Below are 20,217 nucleotides of genomic sequence, written 5' to 3'. Positions count from 1 at the left end.
AATAAAGATTCCTTTCATTATCTTTAAAATAAAATGAAAGAGTTTATATGCACAGCAAAAATCTTCAAACAAATTAAATCCAAAACCTCTATTCTCTGAATAAAGCATTATGTGGGGTCGGTCCTCTATGACCACTAACAATTTCTTCACACGTGCAGAAGTTCAGCCATGAGCTTAATCAATGGACGACCCTGTTCCTATTTTTAATGTTCTTATTGCTGTTCCTGCTTTTGGGTTATTCTTGCTGGAAAAAGATGGCCATCTCTGTCACTGAGCTTCAGTATACTAGAATGCCTGCTTAAAACTTTGGAATCACATAACATAATTATCCATTGGCCATTCAGACCAATGAGATATCTGGGATTAATAGAAATTAAGAACAGAAGCTTTGCAAAGATAATTTCGAAGCAAGTATTCAAGTGAAGAATTTTCAAGAAAGAGTTGGCTAGAGCTCTTGAGGATAGTGGAATCAAGGGTATGGGGACAAGGCAGGAAAAGGATACTGATTGAGGATGATCAGCCATGATCATAATGAATGGCGGTGCTGGCTCGAAGGGCAGAATGACCTACTCCTGCACCTATTATCTATTGTCTATTGAAGGAAATGACAGATGGCCCTGGAGAAGGGACCAGGGAACTGCAATGAGGCAGAAGAGTAAAAAAATTCAAGCCTACGCTATTAATGTAACACTTCCAATGAAATTGTCATAGGATTTGTGAGACTTAGGAGAAAGGGAGGACTGCAGATGCTGGAGAGCAGAGCTTAAAAATGTGTTGCTGGAAAAGCGCAGCAGGTCAGGCAGCATCAAAGGAACAGGAGAATCGACGTTTCGGGCATAATCCTTCCTGAAGAAGGGCTTATGCCTGAAATGTCGATTCTCCTGTTCCTTTGATCTGTGAGACCTGTAAATGCTTTGAGAATTAATATTTCATTTGGTGTTCTCTTTGAAAACTTGCCTCCCTCTACTCTCCCCTAGACTGCATTGATCTTTCTGCTTCTACATTAAAACAGCAAACAAGGGAAATCCCACTGGAAATTATACAGCCATTTTCCAAATTATCTTAGTTTGATGGTGATCAAAATATTCAATCATCTCAGAAGCCCTTCTACTGCAAGACAAATCCAGTTCTCTGCTCAAGATTAGGCCAATTTAAAATTAAGAAGATCTTATGTAACATGAGGAATCTTAAATAAAAATGCCTTAGGGTACAGGATCGAAGGTCATAGCATCATAGCCATAGAGACATACAGCACAGAATCAGACCCTTTAGTCCAACTTATCCATGCCGCCCAGATATCCTAACCTAATCCAGTTCCAGTTGCCAGGTAAAACACATTCGCCATTCTCACTGGATATCAGCAAAAGTTATTAATTTATTTCTTTTGATTGCCTTATGGAAATGGAAGGCATTGGAGTCAGGCACTTCAGCATAATTGCCCATCAACATAACTGCTGGCATCACGGTACCAGAATCATAGAAAAGCAGGACAATTTAAAATTCATATCTCAAATTACAGCACAACAATGGGATAGCAGAAATGAATCCTTCAGCAACTACCAGCAGAATTGCCAATGTAGCTGGGCCCTCTGGTACTGCGGTAGTATCCCTACCCTACTGCAGGAAGTCCAGATTCAAATTCCACCTGCACCAGAGATTTAGTAACATCTCTGAACAGGTTGTTTAGAAGAACAGATTAAATTTTAATGCCAATGCACCTACATAAAAGACATAAATTTGCCCTGTTGGCTGAGTATGATTTGAGCTGACTATATTCGAGGCGAGTATCTGTGAAATCAGAGAAATTATTGCATTTGCATGACCATTTTCTAGATGTCCATGGGGACAAATCAGAAATAAACAGAATGAAAAACAGCTGTCGATTAAATGCAAATGGCAGTATCCAGCAAGAATCTGAAATAGATTATCATGTCAATTTCTTTCTCCAAATTTTTGCAGAAGATTGTGTGAAAATCAAATCAAATTTGTAGTCAAGAAAGATTATATCTTTCAAACTTGTTTGCAAATTAAAGCCAAAATATTTCACAATGTGTAACGCTCATAGAATTTTAGGTTCATCTCTAACTGAACTCAATGTTGCCTTAAGCAGTCTCTGTGTGATAGGGGGCCGAATGAGCCCCCTTGGTATATCCTCTCATTGATATGGACAGTTTTACTCTCCATGTCAAACTGAACCAAATCCAGAACGCTAAGGTATTAACATTCACTTTTCCAGGTGTTATTGGGCTTAACATGAATGTTGAAATTTACCTTTTGAGGAAACTGTTGGCTTGTAAACTTCAATCAGAAGGCTTTCTCTGTCATGGGTTTTTTTTTACTTTCCATTGCCATCTCTAAAAGTGGGACAAGCTCAATTTTAAATTTATTTTTTCTTTTTGGATATTGCTGGACCAAATGTGTCCATTTGTATTTTTTACTGTCTTTTGGCTTCTCAGTACATGTGATGTATTAGTGCATGATGTTGTCCCATATGGTGTCGCAACATATTTTATTCATAAACACATTTGCAGACCTAGTCAATGACTCCTTCCTGAATGTTGCAAAAAACAGACAAAACAACTCTCCCCACAGCAGCAAAATACACACTTTCAAACTAAACCACTTCTACTGTCTTGCAATACAGATACCCGTGCAATACAAATACAGATAGAATTCTGACTATCTTTGGCTGAGGAAGTCCTATGGGATTAAGGATAACTTCATTTCACAACAGTTCAATGTGTTCTGAAATAGTTCATCAGTCATATTTGTGATGTGCAGACTCTGACAGGGCAAATAATGATTGAAAGGTTGGGTAGGTAAGGTGCTCAGAGATTTGTGCACTCCTTCTGATGTCTCAACCTTGCCACTACACATTCCTGGCAAAGTTTTTCCATGTGTTTGCTCCATTCCTGAATGACCTCTCTCACTTTGATCAATCTCAGGTCAAGAGACTTTCATGAGTCAGGATGGATGACTGATCACTTCAAGGACACTTTAAGGACATCTCCGAAGCAATTCCTCTGTTCTCCTGTGAGTCTCCTGCTTTCACTGAGTTGCCAGTAGAAGAATTGCTTCAGTAATCTACTAAGGCACATAGCCAACACGGTATGCACAGTGGAAGTTGTTTTGAGTGATTGATGAGTGTGTGTTTTGACCTCAAATCCCACCATAACAAGCACCCATGAAAAGGTCTTTACCAGGAAACATCATGAGTGGCTTGTTGAAAATGACCAAGAAGTGCAGGACATAATCAAGTGCAAGTGTAAACCTTTTGCAGATGATAAATCATTACTCCAGAGAAAAGCAGCAGTTCCACAAGTTGTTGAAGGTGGCTGTACAGCATAAATTCCATGACATTATAAACAAATGGTAAGTAGGAGGAGCACAAGAGATTCAACAATGCTCAGATACTAACAACACACACTGTTTCTTCATTGCTACTGTAATGGTTGTAGCGAGATCAGCCTCATAGAATATGAGTTACCTGGTTGAGGCTGTTAATCTGATCCAATCAGGGAGCCATGGCTGACAGATAAGAACAGGGGTGTCAGACATCCTGTTCACTCTGAGAGCTGGCTCTGATGGTGTGAATCAGTATCAAGGACTGTCTATGTGCAAATAAAGGGTGACTTAGGGACAGGATACCAGCCTATGTGAAGTTATTTCAGGCGACGAAAGAAAAGTACGCTCCTGAAAAAATTTGCTCGTGACAGTTGTCGTTGGAGTAAGTATATTGGGCATCATACTGTTATTTGGGAAGCTTGGCTCATTCAATCCTGCCGTCAAAGACTGGGTCCAGTATGTGAAAAAGTGCGTTTTTTTTCTGGGCAAGTGACATTGAGGTTGATGAAAAACAATGAGGAATTCTCCTGGCAGCTTGTGGACCGCCAGCTTTATTGGTTATTGGGATTCTAACTTTTCCTGAGTTGCCAAATATAAATATCTTTCAAGACTTGGTGAATTCAGTTAAGGAATCTTAAGATCCTAAGCCTCTTCTAATTCTGAGTTGCTATCAGTCTTACTTGGCAATTCGAGAAACAAGGGAATCCGTTTTGGGATTTTTGACTAGGTTAAGATGACTGACAGAAACATGCGACTTTGGTTTGACACTTAATGAGATTTGATATGTGGGATTAATAGTGTAAACATGCAAAAAGACTACCAGATGAAGCTCAATTGGACTTTCAAAAGGCATGACTACTGACATTATCATTTGTGAATGTGGCAAATGAAGCAAATGAAATGCAGGGTATTCCAATGGAAGTGGACACTCTCGCCAGTTTGACTACACTTGGGGGATACCATTTGAGTGAAGGCAATTGCATAGCCTTATTCAGGACATATCCTGAACAGAGGGACACTAGGTCAGCCCACAGCAAAACCCCCAAACAAAGCCATCCTGAGCAAAATGCTTCTTCAGGGTCCAGGACAGCAAGCCATTGTAGTTGCTGCTGTTATATAGACTTGAGACAATAAAACAGCCCACTAGACCTAAATTGAATAGCAGAACTTACAGGCCAGTATCCAGGAGAGTACACACCTTGGGAAGTTCACCGATATCTGGTTTGGAACAGTTAAATTTCTTAGCGACATCCAAATCAGAACCAATCAAAATAAATGTCCAGTTAAATGGTCACCAGGTTCTATTGGAGTTCGATACTGCTGCGGCTGTTTCAGTAATTGCAGAACCAACCTCAAACAAAATTTGCTTTGGACTCCAATCCTTAGGCTTATGCAAGACCTTGGATAGACTGAGAACCTATACTGGAGAACCCTTACAGGTTAAGGGTATAACTTCGGTTCTGGTCTCTTGTGAGAAGTAGCTGATTCAGTTACCACTGACTGTAGTAAAAGACATAGGGCCCAAGCTTAATGGACAAAATTTGTTGACAAACATTCATCTAGATTGGCTCAACATTTTTCAATTAGAAAATGGCTGCCTGGGTGACGTACTGATTAAATAACTGGAAGTTTTTTAGGAAGGCCTAAGGGCTATCAAAGGAGCCAAGTTCACCTTGCATCTTGATCAGGAAGCAATTTCACGATTTTGCAGTGGAGGCCCAGTGCCATTTGCTTTATGGGCAAAAGAAGAGGCAGAAATCAGAAGGCCAGAAATCAAAGGAATCATTAAACCAGTCCTGTTTTCGGAATTGGTAGCACTAGTTGTAGCGATTGTGAAGCACAATGGGTAGGTTCTGTTTTGTGAGGATTTTAAACAAACAGTAATCCACTTTTTGCAGCTGAATAAATACCCAATCCCTTGCATAGAGTATTTATAGGAAATGCCAGTGGGGAGAGGTGGGGAGTTGGGGAGGGCTGTCCTTCAAGAAGCTGGACCTGCAATTGCAGTTAGATGAGGTTTTCCAGAAATATACTACAATTAATACCCATATGGTTTGTACCAATATTCGAGACTGCCATTTGGGGTATCATTAGCCTGTGCAATTTTTCAGTGGACGATGAAGAACATTTTAGAAGGTCTACCCCAGGTTGCCACTTACTTAGATGAAGTGCTAATAACACAGAAGACCAATAAGAAGAACCTAGAGAACTTGGGACATATTCCTTAGATGTTTCTCCTAGGTGGGTGTATGCCTTAGCATGTGTGTTCCAGAAAGCCAAGAGACCTACTTGGGTAACAGAATTGACAAGACTGGATTACCTCTGTTGGAAAATAAACTGAGGGCGATAAAAGGACAGATGCAACATTTTTATGTATTGCTTTTGTCCACCATGATAAAGACTTCCCCGGTTGGATTGGGAAGCTAATGTGAGCCGGAATTCCAGGTTGAAAATGAAAAAATGCCTGTGATTGGGTATCAATTGCAATCTTCACAGAAGTGCCAACTGAAAAGCCACCACAGGAAGCCCCTTCCAATTAAGTATTGTTGATGGTCATGGTAGTACGAAGTACAATCAAAGGCAGGCCTGACCAGCAGTCCAGTGGGAAAGCAGTAGTTGATGGGGCTGGCAGAGACTGCAACATTATAAAAATAGAAAAACAATGCTAAGCACAGTGTATTATTCTCTGCATCTTTACAATCTTACCATTAATGGCCTTAAAGGGGCAAGTAATTGCTATAATATTTGAAGGCACTTATAAGCTACTTGCTCAATAGGACATTGGGAGTCAATTCCAAGGTTTTTAAAAATTGTTTGCTATATTTTGCCAACTGTTGCTCTTCTAAGTATAGAAATTTGCGTGTGTGACAAGTATGTCTCACATACTAAATGGTTGAGTGTCTTTTTTCTGCCTTGTAGGATGGGATTCTTATCCTTCAGCTGGAGAAACTTTTGGTTACTTAAGAGCAATATCAGTGCTGATACTAAAGTCAACAATTACAATTCACAATCTTTATGATTTAATGGATGGGGTATCCTACATTTCAAAACAATGGGATTAATGATGATTTACAAACTTTATCATTTATTATTTTGGCAACCCTTCTCCAAGATCATTCACCTATCTGTGACCCCTACTGCTTTCTAAAGGGAATAGAGTCATAGAGCCATAGAGATGTACAGCATGGAAACAGACCCTTCGGTTTAACCCGTCCATGCCAACCAGATATCCCAACCCAATCCAGTCCTACCTACCAGCACCCAGCCCATATCCCTCCGAACCCTTCCTACTCATATACCATCGAAATGCCTCTTATATGTTGCAATTGTACCAGCCTTCACCACTTCCTCTAGCAGCTCATTCCATACATGTACCACCCTCTGTCTGATAACGTTGCCCCTTAGGACTCTTTTATATCTTTCCCCTCTCACCCTCAACCTATGCCCTCTAGTTCTAGACTCCCCGACCACAGGGAAAAGACTTTTCCTATTTACCCTATCCATGCCCCTCATAATTTTGTAAACCTCTATAAGGTCACCCCTCAGTCTCTGACACTCCAGGGAAAACAAACTCAGCATGTTCAGCCTCTCCCTATAGCTCAAATACTCCCACCTGGCAACATCCTTGTAAATCTTTTCTGAACCCTTTCAAGTTTCACAACATCTTTCCGATAGGAAGGAGACCAGAATTGCACACATTATTCCAACAGTGGCCTAACCAATGTCCTGTACAGCCGCAACATGACCTCCCAACTCCTGTACTCAATACTCTGACCAATAAAGGAAAGCATACCAAGCGCCTTCTTCACTATCCTATCTACCTGAGACTCCACTTTCAAGGAGCTATGAACCTGCCCTCCTAGATCTCTTTGTTGAGCAACACAGAATATGTGGGTAAGAAAAATTAAATTAAATTATGGCACTCACCAGAACCTGTGACACAAAAGTACCATGCCACTTCAAATGATGTATTTCAACCAGGCAGGCAAGAACATCACCGAGATACCGAAACTGGGATCCACTGATCTAAAGAAATCTCAAAACTACTTTCACTTGTGAAATGATGCCAGTCTTGACAAGGAAAGCCAGCTTCAAAAAGGAGTAGTCCCAATTATGGATTCAGAGGATCAGCTGATTTACATATTTGAGTTTTACTTCTTTACAGTGAAAGGAAACGTGCGTCTCTCCTAGCCCAGCTTTCCACTTCACTCCTAAGTGCAATCAATGCCAGCTCCTCTTCCATGGCCTTTGTGATTGGAGCTGTTGCGTCATAAAATGGGTTACAAGATGGTCTTATCAGGATTGTCAGGTTCCTACCTGAGAACTGGAAGGCTTCCTTTCTACCCTCGTGATATCTTCAAGTCCATTCTCTAGAGAGCCAAATACTACAAAAGAAAGAAAAATGTCATTATTGCTGATAACCAAAACTCACTCATGCCCTGGTTTCTTTTTCTGCTCTGCATGTAACATTGTACTTCACGTCTCATTAAATTGTAAAAGGATGGATTTCAATATTAATCATTTACAACACTTAAAAAGCCAACTGTGAAACAGAACAATAAATAGAACGTGAAAACTGATAAGTTACAAAGAATAATGTTCATGTATCATTGAGATCTAGTTCAATTACAGGCATTAATCAAATGCCGCTTGAAATTTGGTAGCAAAATTTTGTTAACAGAGCAGATGCACATTTGTAGAATGTTCAGATGCTAAAGCTTCTGGACTCAGTGATTCCAACACAAAGAGCTGAAATGCCGATTTAGTTTCATGCTTACCGTTATCGCTATACTCCCTTGATAGCCCACGTGGAGTATCAGCACCTTCTTCTGGGACTTCAGCCAGGTCTGAAGCCTGGGTCAAAATGAAGAGAACAGCAAGTGTGTGTGGTCACAAATGGAAGTTAAGACCAATTACACTGATGAGGTTTCAACAACTTCAGTAAAACATTAGTTTGAAACAAAACTGAGAAATCTAAAACCAATGAAAAGAATGCTGGAAAGGCACCTGTGCCAACAGTCATGAAAAGGGGCAAAAAAGTATTTCAATTAGAATCCCCACAGTGTGGAAGCAGATCATTCGGCCATTTAGTCCAGACTGACCCTCTAAAGAGCATCCCACCCTGATCCACTCCCCTATCCTATGACCCTACAATTCTGATTGGCTAATTCACATAGCTTGCATATCCCTCGACAATATGAGTAATTTGACATGACCAAACCATATAGCCTGCATATCTTTGGGCTGTGGGAGGAAAACAGAGCACCCACGCAGACACAGGAAGAATGTGCAAACTCCACACAGCCAGTCGCCTGAGGCTGGAATTGAAGCCAGGTTCCAACCGCTGTGAGGCAGCAATGCTAACTACAGAGCCACCGTGCCACTGCAAATTACGTGAATAGGTAAACAGAATAAAGGAAAGACTGACTGAAAGATTTAATGGATAATACAGTTAATCAATAGGCATTTTATATAAATATATCAGGCCTTACTTCTTTTAGTCATTTACATAATGTCTGTTATGAACATACGAACAGGAATAGGCCTTTCAGCCTTGGCCTAATTCACTATTTATTTAGATCAAGGTAGAACATTTCCCTCAATACCACTTTCCCACATAATGTACATGCACCTTAATATCATTCGCCTCCAGAAATCTTTTTTTAATTTACTCATGGGCATCACTGGCTGGGCCAGCACTTACTACCCATCCTTAGTGGCATTTGAGAAGATGACAATAAGTTGTCTTCTTCTATGAGTCCAGTCTACTATAGATAGACCCACAGTACCATTATGGATGGAGTTCCTGGATTTTAAACACATAATTGAAGGAACAGTGATCTATTTCCAACTATCTATTGATTTCTATTGTGAATGTGCTCAATGACAGCGATTCTTCTGACCAAATGATGAAGTGGACATTGATAAAGTATCTGATGTTGGTTAGGCACAAGACACTAGCCTAAATAATTTCTGCAATGAGGTCTTGGGAATGAGATTCACCTCCAACAACCACAATCAGCTGTCTACATGATAGGTATAACTCCAAACAGCAGATTTCTGCCAAATTCTCATTAAGTGCAGTTTTGCCTTGATTTCTTGATGCCATTCTGATTTAATAGCTGGATTGATGTTCTGATTTCAGTAGATTTTGCCCATGCTTACACCAAGACTTCTAAACAGGTTATGCTGATAAACTGAAGAAGTTAAGCTTGTCCGATTAAAGAAGGGAATGAGATTTGATAAGATATATCTAAATCATGAGAGATCTGGACACAGTGGATAATGAGAAACTGTCCCCATTGATGGAGGGGTTGAGAACCAGAGGACATCAAAATAAGGTGATTGGCTAAAAAAAAAATCAAAGGCAGCATGAGGAAACACATATTTGTGCAGTCTCTGGTTAGGATTCAGATTGCAGAGCCTGATTGTGTGATGGAGGCATTGGATAAGGCTGAGGCCTGAAGGCTGTGTTAGTTTTGCAGAGAGCTGGAAAAGCCATCAAGGGCTAAATGGCCCCCTTTTGTGCTGTAACATTCTTGATTCAATAACCATGAACCATTTTCAATTACTGGGTCTCTTTCTTCACCAATGTACTATATGTTGGTGTTGAAGTTTGTTGCTGTCTGCCAAATTGAACAATCTGTTTATACTATTGTGATGCTGCATGCACAGCTTTCTCTATTTTACCACCATTGGCAAATTTAGCATAGGCAATTTTGCAGTGAAAAGAATTAAACTAAAAAGAAAAATTTTAAGATTGAACACTGACATTCTGGATCTGAGTTTCTGGCAGAGAACCTTAACTGCCAACTACTTATCAGGATATTTTAATGACTGCTGGGCAAAGTGCTCTGCCAGAAACTCAACATTGCTGAAAATTATCCTTCTTTTGCAACTGTATCAACTCTATTGTTAACATGGACATTACAAACAGGAGTAAGGGTCTTTGTTTTTAGCTTAGATAGTATATCAAAGTGAAGACTGAGTCAACCGGAGTTAGTGAAAGTACCTGATAGCCGAAAGGATTACTTACAGAATTACGCTGAGGTGAGTCTGATGCACTGCCTGACCCTGACTTCTTAGTTCTTTGAGCCAGGGAAGTTCCAAACCGAAGGGCTTCATATACTGGGTCTATTTTACTGCCGCAAGCTGTATTGGGAAATAAACAGAAAGCAGCAAGTGAGTTGAACGGAACTGCAGCAATATGTCTCACAAATTGACAAGACACACCTCGGCCTCAATACTGGGAAGAACACGTACTTACCGATAGGCATCACCTCTTTGATGCACCCATATTGTTCATGGATTAATAGCGGAGAGCTATAGTAACGCCGGAACCCCTTTGGCTACCAATGAAAGAATAAGCATACGAGCAGTAATTAGTGGAGGATGATACTCTGAATTATTCTACAGAAGGTGACCATTCAGCCTATCATTTCTTTTCGGATATCCTGAAGTTATGAAAGTCACTAACTAAATTGCTGCAAGTGTTTTATTTTTGGTTTCACACCCCAAAAAGACAAATCATTTTCTAAAACGTCTGTCTTCATATTCAACAGTTTATAAAGATTCAAGTGTAATTAATAAAGTAGCATTGGAAACAAGTGTAAGGCATTTAAGTGACCAGAAAGCAGTCAAAACCAATATGAGGTGACTCAAAGTTGCCCTCTGATGCTGAGCAAGCCATTCGTTTCTAATAAACTCAAAACTAATAAATATCCTGTAGTATTTCCAATGTCTCTCAGGGAAATAATGGAGAGACTGGAAATGCCAACATTCTTAGCAATGTCAAAAATCACGTGATACCAGGTTATAGATTAGATCCCCTATAGTGTGGAAACAGGCCCTTCAGCCCACCAAGCCCCTCAGAGGAGTACACACCCAGACCCATTTCCCTCTGGCTAATGCACCTAACACTATGGGCAATTTTGTCTGGTCAATTCACCTAACTTGCACATCTTTGGACTGTGGGAGGAAACTGGAGCACCCGGAGGAAACCCATGCAGACGTGGGGAGAATGTGCAAACTCCACACAGACAGTCATCTAAGGCTGGAATTGACCTGGGTCCCTGGTACTATGAGGCTACAGAGCTAACCACTGAGCCACTGTGCTGCCCCAATGGGATTTTTTTTACAAACACTAGCTTTTGGAGTGCTGCTCCTTCATCAGGTGCTAGTTAGTGAGGAAGACCTTTGACACAGAATTTAAAAGGAAAAGATCAAAGGGTCTTTTCCTTATAAATTCTGTGGTCTAAGGTCATCCTCTCTACCTAGCACCTGATGAAGGAGCAGCACTCTGAAAGCTAGTGCTTTTTCAATAAACTGGTTAGATTATAAGTTGGTGCTGTGTGATTATTGACCTTGTCCAATTCAGTCCAATACGGACCGTTACCTCCATATCATTCTCAGCAATGACAGAGTAAGAATTAATTTTTAAAAACAGGGGCCAATGGGTAATCTTTACTGTCATGAGGTCTGTTTTGTCTGAGAGCTGGATTTCAACCTTAGTATAGTATAAAGTTAGAACTGCAATCTCAATAATGTCACCTTTCAATCAAGATGCTACAGCAGCACAGTGTTTGCTTATTTATCTGGATATAAAGAAATCTGTACTTGCTGAAAAGCAAGAAGTTCCTATGGCTTCTATTCTTCAACAATCATCACAAAAAAACAGAATAACTGGTCATTATTCTCAATACAGTTAGTGGGATTTATCTAAAGTAAATCTGCTGGTGTGTTCAGCTACACAACAGCAGTGACTGTATTTCAAAAGCAATCTGTTCATTGTGAAGCAGGTTGCTACATCTTCTGAATATTAAACATATATATAAATGCAAGGTATTTCCTTTTCTCCTGAATTGCACATGAATCATATTTAAGGCATTAAAGCTTATAGGAAAACTAGATGCCTGCATTTGTATTGTCTAGGAATTTAGATAACAGGAATGAAGAACTTAAATGCATTAATAATCCAAAGATGAGGGATTTAACTTATAAGGATTGATTGGAAAAGCTGGGGTGATCCATTTTGAACAGAAGATTTAGAGGAGATTTGACAGAGATTCCCAAAATCATGAAGACAGGGGCAACAGGGGAAACTGTCCCATTGGTGTATACTTCGAGAACCAGATTTAAAGTGAATAACAAACAAACCAAAAACAACAAGAAAAATTGTTTTTTTACACCACAAGTGATCAAATTCTGGAATTTACTGCCTGAAAAGTGCTGGAGACAAATTGAATTGTGGCTTTCTAAAAGGTGAGAGATAATAATCTGAAGAGAAATGTTTGCAGCGCTGCCTGAATAAGGCACTGAAGTCAAACAGCTGAGTTGACCTTACTGACAGCTATCTTGGGCCCAATTCACTCAGTGGGATCCTTTGTGCCACTACTCAGTGGGTGGCATGGTGGCTCAGTGGTTAGCACTGCTGCTCACAGCTCGAGGGACCTGGGTTCAATTCCAACCTTAGGCAACTGTCTGTGTGAAGTTTGCACATTTTCTCCATGTCTCCACTGGTATGCTCCAGCTTCCTCCCACAAACCAAAGATGTGTAGGTTAGGTGAATTGACCATGCTCATTTGCACATAGTGTAGAGGGATGTGTAGGTTAGTGCATTAGTCAGGGGTAAATGTCAAGTAATAGGGTCTGGGTGGATTACTCTTCAGAGGGTTGGTGTGGACTTGTTGAGCCAAATGGCCTGTTTCCACACTGTAGGATTCTATGATTCTTCTTTGCATAATCATTCTGGAATTCCATATCAAAATAGATTACCAACAATAATGTTATTGCATCAAAATGTATTAAAAATAAACAGTGTAATATCTATGAAATAATCTATAACATTCAAAGCTCCCCTACCATCCCTCCTCGGCTCTGACAAGATAACATTGTACTGACAAGTAGAAGCTGGTGTAAGACAGTATCTTACACTCATTTTTTTGACTACATATTCTAGGCCTGCCTGGAGTAAATATTATATGTGTTCAGATCATATCTCTGTGTGTTCACCTGATTTTTGATACATGACAAATATCAAGGTGGTGTTTTGAAAAATTCCTTGCAATGTATTTAACCGAAACAAACTGGATTCAGTCACTTCTTAATTTTCCTATCATGCCTACAATATTACTTTTTCACTTGTGTCAAAGCAGCAACTCCAATCAGGTTGGTGAGTTGATTAGGTTTACAGAGTTGGACTCATACAGCACGGAAACAGATACTTCAGCCCAATTCGTTCTTGCCATCCAGGTTTCCTAAACTGAACAAATCCTACTTGCCTGTGTTTGGTAATACCCCTCTAAATCCTTCCTCCCAATGTACCCTGTCCAAATGTCTTTAAATATTGCAATTATACCCACCTCTACCACTCCTCTGGCAGCTCATTCCAGAAATGCTCCACCCTCTGTGAGTAAAGGTTGCCCCTTGAGTCCCTTTTAAATCTTTCCCATCTCACCTTTAACCTATACCCGCTAGTTTTGGACTTCCCTACACTGGGGAAAAGACCTTTGCAAATCACCTTACTCATGCCCCTCATGATTTTGTAAACCTCCATAGGATCACCACTCAGCCTCCTACACTCTTGGAAAAAAAAGGTCCAGCCTAACCAGCCTCTCTATATAACTCAAACCTTCTAGTCTCGGTAACAGCCTTTCAAAACTTCTTTGCACCCTTTCTAATTTAATAACACCCTCCCTATAGCAGGGCAATCAGAATTGTACGCAGTACTCCAAAAGTGGCCTTACCAATGTTTGCACACCTGTAACGTGATGTCCCAACTGGCTGCTCATGCTCCCCTTTGAGAAGTTTTTGCAACTGCTCCAAGACTTCCTTGACCCTGACACCAGGAAGGCAACACACCAAGCTGGAATCTCAGCCACAAAAACACCTTCCTATGCCTCTGAATAGAGAGTCCCCAATTACAATTGTTCACTCAGACTTTTCCATACCCTCCTTTACAGTAAAACCAGTCTTGGTGCCAAAGAGCTGGCTGCTGCTGCTATTTTCCACTGATGGGCTATCCCCTCCAACAGTATCCAAATGGTATTGTTGCTTGAGAGGAGGCTAGCAGAAAACACCTGCACTACCTGCTTACTTCTCCTGGCAGTCACCCATCTACCTAACTGAACTTACTGTGTCAAAAACTGTAGCGCTGGAAAAGCACAGCATCTGAGGAGCAGAAGAGTCGATGTTTTGAGCATAAGTTCTTCATCGGATGCTGGCTGATCAGCTGTGCTTTTCCAGCGCCACACTTTTTGACTGATCTCCAGCATCTGCAGTCCTCACTTTCTCCTGAACCTGCGGTGTGACTACATCTCTGAAGCTACTACTTATCACGCTTCCTGTCTCCTGTATTTCCTTAGTGTATCCAAGTGCCATTCCAAGCAATCCATGTGGTCGGAGAGGAACTGCAGCAATTTCCTGCAGACATAATCACCAGGGTCACTCGACTGCTCCCAGATCTCCCACAGGAGGAGCATATCACTCCATTATCTGCCTTCTCTGTTCCTTTAACAACTAGTGCACTTAGGCCCTTACCTTTTGGCTGCTTACCCTCCTGAACCAAACTTGGTATTCACCTAGGCCCACACTTAGACCTACCAGCTGCACTTTGACCATAAAGTGGTCCCTCTCAAAAATGGCCACAAAAATTGTTGGAACAAGACACAGTAATGACTCCCTTCCCCACTTCCCTAATTTCCCACATTTAACTCAGCTCCCAGCGTTTTCACTCTCTACAGCTCACACTGTTTCTGTCATCAAGATGATCACCTCTTGTGCTGTAAATATTCTGAGATTCTATGTTGTTTCATCCATTTTGTATGAATCATGGCAAAGGATTTTTTTTGCCTCTTATAACAGAGGGAAACAAAGAGCATCAATAAAGCCCACATTGAGCCGTCTGTACGATGGCCCTCCAAAGTAACTTTCTGTTCAGAGACCTCACCAACCAAAGATAGAAAAGATTTAACTTGAATGAGCCTGTGGCAAATTGTAGGTATAATACTGCTCTTTCATTTAGAAGAAATTTTTAATGTTGGATTATTGCATAATTATAATTGCTTTATTCACTATGCTTTTTGAAGCACTGCCCTTTTCTTTTAGGAACAATATTCGTAAGGTGAACAGACGGTATTACACCTACTTCAAAAAGCATAGTGGATTTAGCATCTCAATTTAGTTGCACAGTCAATGCTGATTAGATATTATATGCATTGGTGTTCAGAATGAAGTAATTGTAATTATGCAACAATCCAACACTTACTTACAATTTTGTACACGTTATTTTAAAATTAGCTGGGTGCAAGGTAAATAAAAGAGCTCCCATCACATCTTATTTTGAGCAGTGTCTAGCTATATTGTCATAATGGCTGAAAGATGCAGAAATGACAGGCAAAAACATTTTGTCATGTCAAAAAAACCTTGCTTAATTTAGGCTCCTAGATGCAATATGGCCTGATGATGTCTGACTATCATCAAACACTGAAACATTTATGAAGTCACCTCCAGGTTTTGTATTTCAAACCACTATGTAGGCAAACACTTTACTTCAGTACAATGTGGTCATTTGACATCTTCTTTTAATGACAAGGCTGATCGCTTCCCAGCTGCCTTTCACTTACAAAACACAACTTTTGCTATTTTGATTAAAAATTTAATGGTCACCTTCTAAATGTCAATGCATTGAAACACAATGCTGAGAACATAATGTTCATGCAATCCAATCAGTGCTTTTAAATGAATGATGTGGCTTCATTTGCATTGTTTTAACATTCTTTGACCATTCTTTCTCCTGTGCCTCTGAAAGTATCGATTCCTTCTGGTCATGTGGTTCTAAGTACCCTGAATATCTTTTGTTATCTTCTCTAATTGGTTATTGCTAATGCATAATTATTGCCAATGATGAATAGCACCTTGTTGACAGTTACCAAAAACAGAAATTACTGATGAAACTCAACAGGTCTGGTAGTACCTATGGGAAGAAAGGAGAGTTAACATCTCGAGTGTGGAAACTCTTCATTAGAACTGATAGCAGCTAGGGAAAAAAAACAAACTGGTATTTAGGGGTTGGTGGTGGGGAAGAGGTGAGCAGATAGGTGCCGATGGAACCCATAAAAAGAGAGAGAGAGAGAGAGATACAGGTGAGAGGATTACTGATCGTGTGCCAAGCCAGGACAGAATCTGAAAATAAGTGATAATGAGAGGAGAGAATGAGTTGGCTGTGCTGGAAACAACCTGACAGAACCATGATGTTGGTGTGTAAAAAAAGTGAAGGAAGAAATCAGGCTCTAAAGTTATTGAACTTCATGTTGAGACTCAGAGGCTGCACGGCCCCCAAACAGAAAGTGAGATGTTGTTCTTCAAGCTAGTACTGAGGCCCGCTGGAACACTGCAGCTTGAAGCAGGAATGTTGGTGTGGGAACACATTGCTATATTGAAGTGACAGGCATTTGGAAGCTTGGGATTATTTTTACAGAGAGAACAGAGGTATTCTGCAAAGTGGTCACCCAGTCTGCATTTCATCTCCCCAATGTAGAGGAGACCACACTGTGAACAATGAATAAGTAGACTAGATTGAATGAAGTATAGGTAAATCGCTGCTTCACCTGGAAGTTATGTCTCATGCCTTGGACAGTGAGGAGGGAAGAGGTAAACTGGTAAGTGTTAGACATTCAGCAATTGCATGGGAAGGTGCCTTATGACTGTGGGGAGATGTTGGGATTGTACAAAGAGTGAAGCAGGATATCCCAGATGGAATGGTCTCTGCACAAGCTGCACTTGACTTGTTCTTCGAGGGCTGTCAACATGATGTTGTAACCTTAATTTCTCTGCTCCCCTCACCCATTTGAACATACCTCTCTCTGACCTGACTGCACTCCATGCTCTTGGATATAATCCTGACTTTGTCATCAAGCCTGGTAACAAGGTGGTGCTGTTGTTATCTCACAGACTGATCTCTACATTGCAGAAACTGAGTGCTAGCTTGTAGATACCTCCTTCTATCTCACCTGGACCATGTCCCCACTATCGACCTTCAACCTCATCATATCTTGGGATCTCCCAAAGATAGCCTCCTAACTCATACTTCCTAAACCCTACATAGTCAACTTTGATCTTCTCTCAGAATCCACAAACAGGACTGTACCTAGATAGATCCATTGTTTCTTCCTATTTTTGCTCCACAGAACTTACTTTTTCCTTCTTTGACTCAATTGTTTCTCTCCTTGTCCAAACCCTCCCCACTTACAACTCCTAATCTTCTGATTCCATATCAATTTCAAAAGTTCCAGTTCCTGTGATACAGCCATCTCCTCCTCACCATGGATATGCAATCCCTTGAGACAGCTATTCCCCATCAGGATGGTCTTACAGCTTAGAAAGGTGGTCTGAAGCATTCGCATCCACACCTCTCAGCCTGACCGAGATCATCTTCACTTTGAACAACTTTGCCTTTAACTTCTCCCACTTTCTTCAGGTCAAAGGGATGGCCATGGATATCTGAACAGGCCCCAGTTAAGCCTATCTCTTTGTGGGGTACATAGAACATTCCTTGTTCCAGTCCTACTCAAGCCCCCACCCATAACTCTTTCTCTGGTACATTGATGGCATCATCGGTGCAGCTTCCCATTCTCATTTGGAATTTGAAAAAGTTTCTAATTTCTCTTCTAATTTCCACCCTGCCCTTACTTAGACTTAGACTTACAGTGTGGAAACAGGCCCTTCGGCCCAACAAGTCCACACCGACCCGCCGAAGCGCAACCCACCCATACCCCTTACCTAACACTACGGGGAATTTAGCATGGCCAATTCACCTGACCCGCACATCTTTGGACTGTGGGAGGAAACCGGAGCACCCGGAGGAAACCCACGCAGACACGGGGAGAACGTGCAAACTCCACACAGTCAGTCGCCTGAGGCGGGAATTGAACCCAGGTCCCTGGCGCTGTGAGGCAGCAGTGCTAACCACTGTGCCACCGTGTTACCTTCAGCTGTTCCAGCTCTAACTCCTCCTTTCCCTTCTGTTTCCATTTCTGGGGCTAGGTTAGCTACCGATATCCAGTACAAACCCACTGACTCCCACAGTTACTGGGACTATACATCCTGAGGCCCTGCCTCCTGTAAGCACTCCATCCCATTCTCACAGTTTCTCTATTTACATTGCAAGTGTTCTGATGATGCTAACTTCTACAGTGGGGGCCTCAGAAATTTCCACCTTTCCCCCTCCCCTCCTTTGTCAGCATTCCACAGGGACTGTTGCAACTGGGATACCCTGCTCTACTCTTTGTCCATTCCCGACACCTTCCCAAGCAATTGCTGAAGGTGTAACACCTGTCTATTTTCCTTCTCCCTCCTCGCTATCCAGGGCCCCATACATACATTCCAGGTGAAGCAGCAGTTTACCTGTACTTCATTCAATCTAGTTTATTGTATTCCCTGCTCACAATTTGGTCTCTTTTTTTATGCTGGGGAGACAAAATGCAGACTGGGTGATCACTTTGCAGAACACCTGCGTTCTGTACATAAAAGTAACTGAGCTTCCAGTTGCCTGCCACTTCAACAAACCACTATGTTCTCTGGTCAACATCACTGTCTAAGGCTTGCTGCAGTGAAGCTCAGCGCCAACTGGATGAACAGCTTCTTGTTTTCTGCTGGGGACACTGTGGCACCTGGGACTCAACACTGAGTTCAAGAGCTTTACAGCTTGATTTTGTCCTTCCACTTTTTCTACCCACTCCCTCAGACACAGGCAAATCATTCTCTCAGTTCTCATTATCAACAAACCATTTTCTCCTCTGTCCTGGCCCACTATCAATAATTCCCTCATCTATAGAACATAGAACATTACAGCGCAGTACAGCCCTTCGGTCCTCAATGTTGCGCCGACCTGTCATACCAATCTGAAGCCCATCTAACCTACACTATTCCATGTACGTTCATATGCTTGTCCAATGATGACTTAGATGTACTTAAAGTTGGCGAATCTACTACGGTTGCAGGCAAAGCATTCCATACCCTTACTACTCTCTGAGTAAAGAAACTACCTCTGACACCTGTCCTATATCTATCACCCCTCAATTTAAAGCTATGCCTCCTCATGCTCGCTGTCACCATACTTGGAAAAAGGCTCTCCCTGTCCACTCTATCTAACCCTCTTATTATCTTATATGTCTCTATTAAGTCACCTCTCAACCTTCTTCTCTCTAGCGAAAACAGCCTCAAGTCCCTCAGCCTTTCCTCATAAGGCCTTCCCTCCATACCAGACAACATCCTAGTAAATCTCCTCTGCACCCTTTCCAAAGCTTCCACGTCCTTCTTGTAATGCGGTGTCCAGAACTGTACACAATACTCCAAGTGCGGCCACACCAGAGTTTTGTACAACTATAGCATAACCTCATGGTTCTGGAACTCGATCCTTCTATTAATGAAAGCTAAAAAACTGTATGCATTCTTAACAACCCTGTCAACCCTGGCAACTTTCAAGGATCTGTGTACCTGGATACCGAGATCTCTCTGCTCATCTACACTACCAAGAATCTTACCATCAACCTAATACTTTGCATTCCGATTACTCCGACCAAAGTGAATCACCTCACACTTGTCCGCATTAAACTCCATTTGCCACCTCTCAGCCCAGCTCTGCAGCTTATCTATGACAACATCCTTTGTCACTATCCACAATTCCACCGATCTTAGTGTCATCTGCAAATTTACTAACCCACCTTTCTACGCCCTTATCCAGGTCGTTTATAAAAATGATGAACAACAGTGGACCCAACACTGACCCTTGCGATACACCACTGGTAACTGGACTCCAGGATGAACATTTCCCATCAACAACCACCTTCTGTCTTCTTTCCGCAAGCCAATCAC

The 20,217-nt window shown here is 41.3% G+C and overlaps 1 protein-coding gene across 1 annotated transcript in view; it reads right to left on the bottom strand.

The window, feature by feature from the left end:
- stac (SH3 and cysteine rich domain) overlaps positions 1–20,217 on the bottom strand; it is a 121,080-nt gene that overhangs the window by 48,079 nt on the left and 52,784 nt on the right. The window contains exons 4-7 of the mRNA XM_060823987.1: positions 10,613–10,694; positions 10,382–10,497; positions 8,124–8,199; positions 7,663–7,730 (exon numbers count right to left, since the gene is read on the bottom strand). Coding sequence (XP_060679970.1) covers positions 7,663–7,730; positions 8,124–8,199; positions 10,382–10,497; positions 10,613–10,694 — 342 coding nt within the window. The remainder of the gene's footprint in view (positions 1–7,662; positions 7,731–8,123; positions 8,200–10,381; positions 10,498–10,612; positions 10,695–20,217) is intronic.

The sequence above is a fragment of the Hemiscyllium ocellatum genome, chromosome 4, assembly GCF_020745735.1.
Source record: "Hemiscyllium ocellatum isolate sHemOce1 chromosome 4, sHemOce1.pat.X.cur, whole genome shotgun sequence".
Classification (NCBI taxonomy): Eukaryota; Metazoa; Chordata; class Chondrichthyes; order Orectolobiformes; family Hemiscylliidae; genus Hemiscyllium; species Hemiscyllium ocellatum.
Note: the sequence above shows the minus strand (reverse complement) of the source record. Positions and strands in the feature narration are given on the sequence as shown.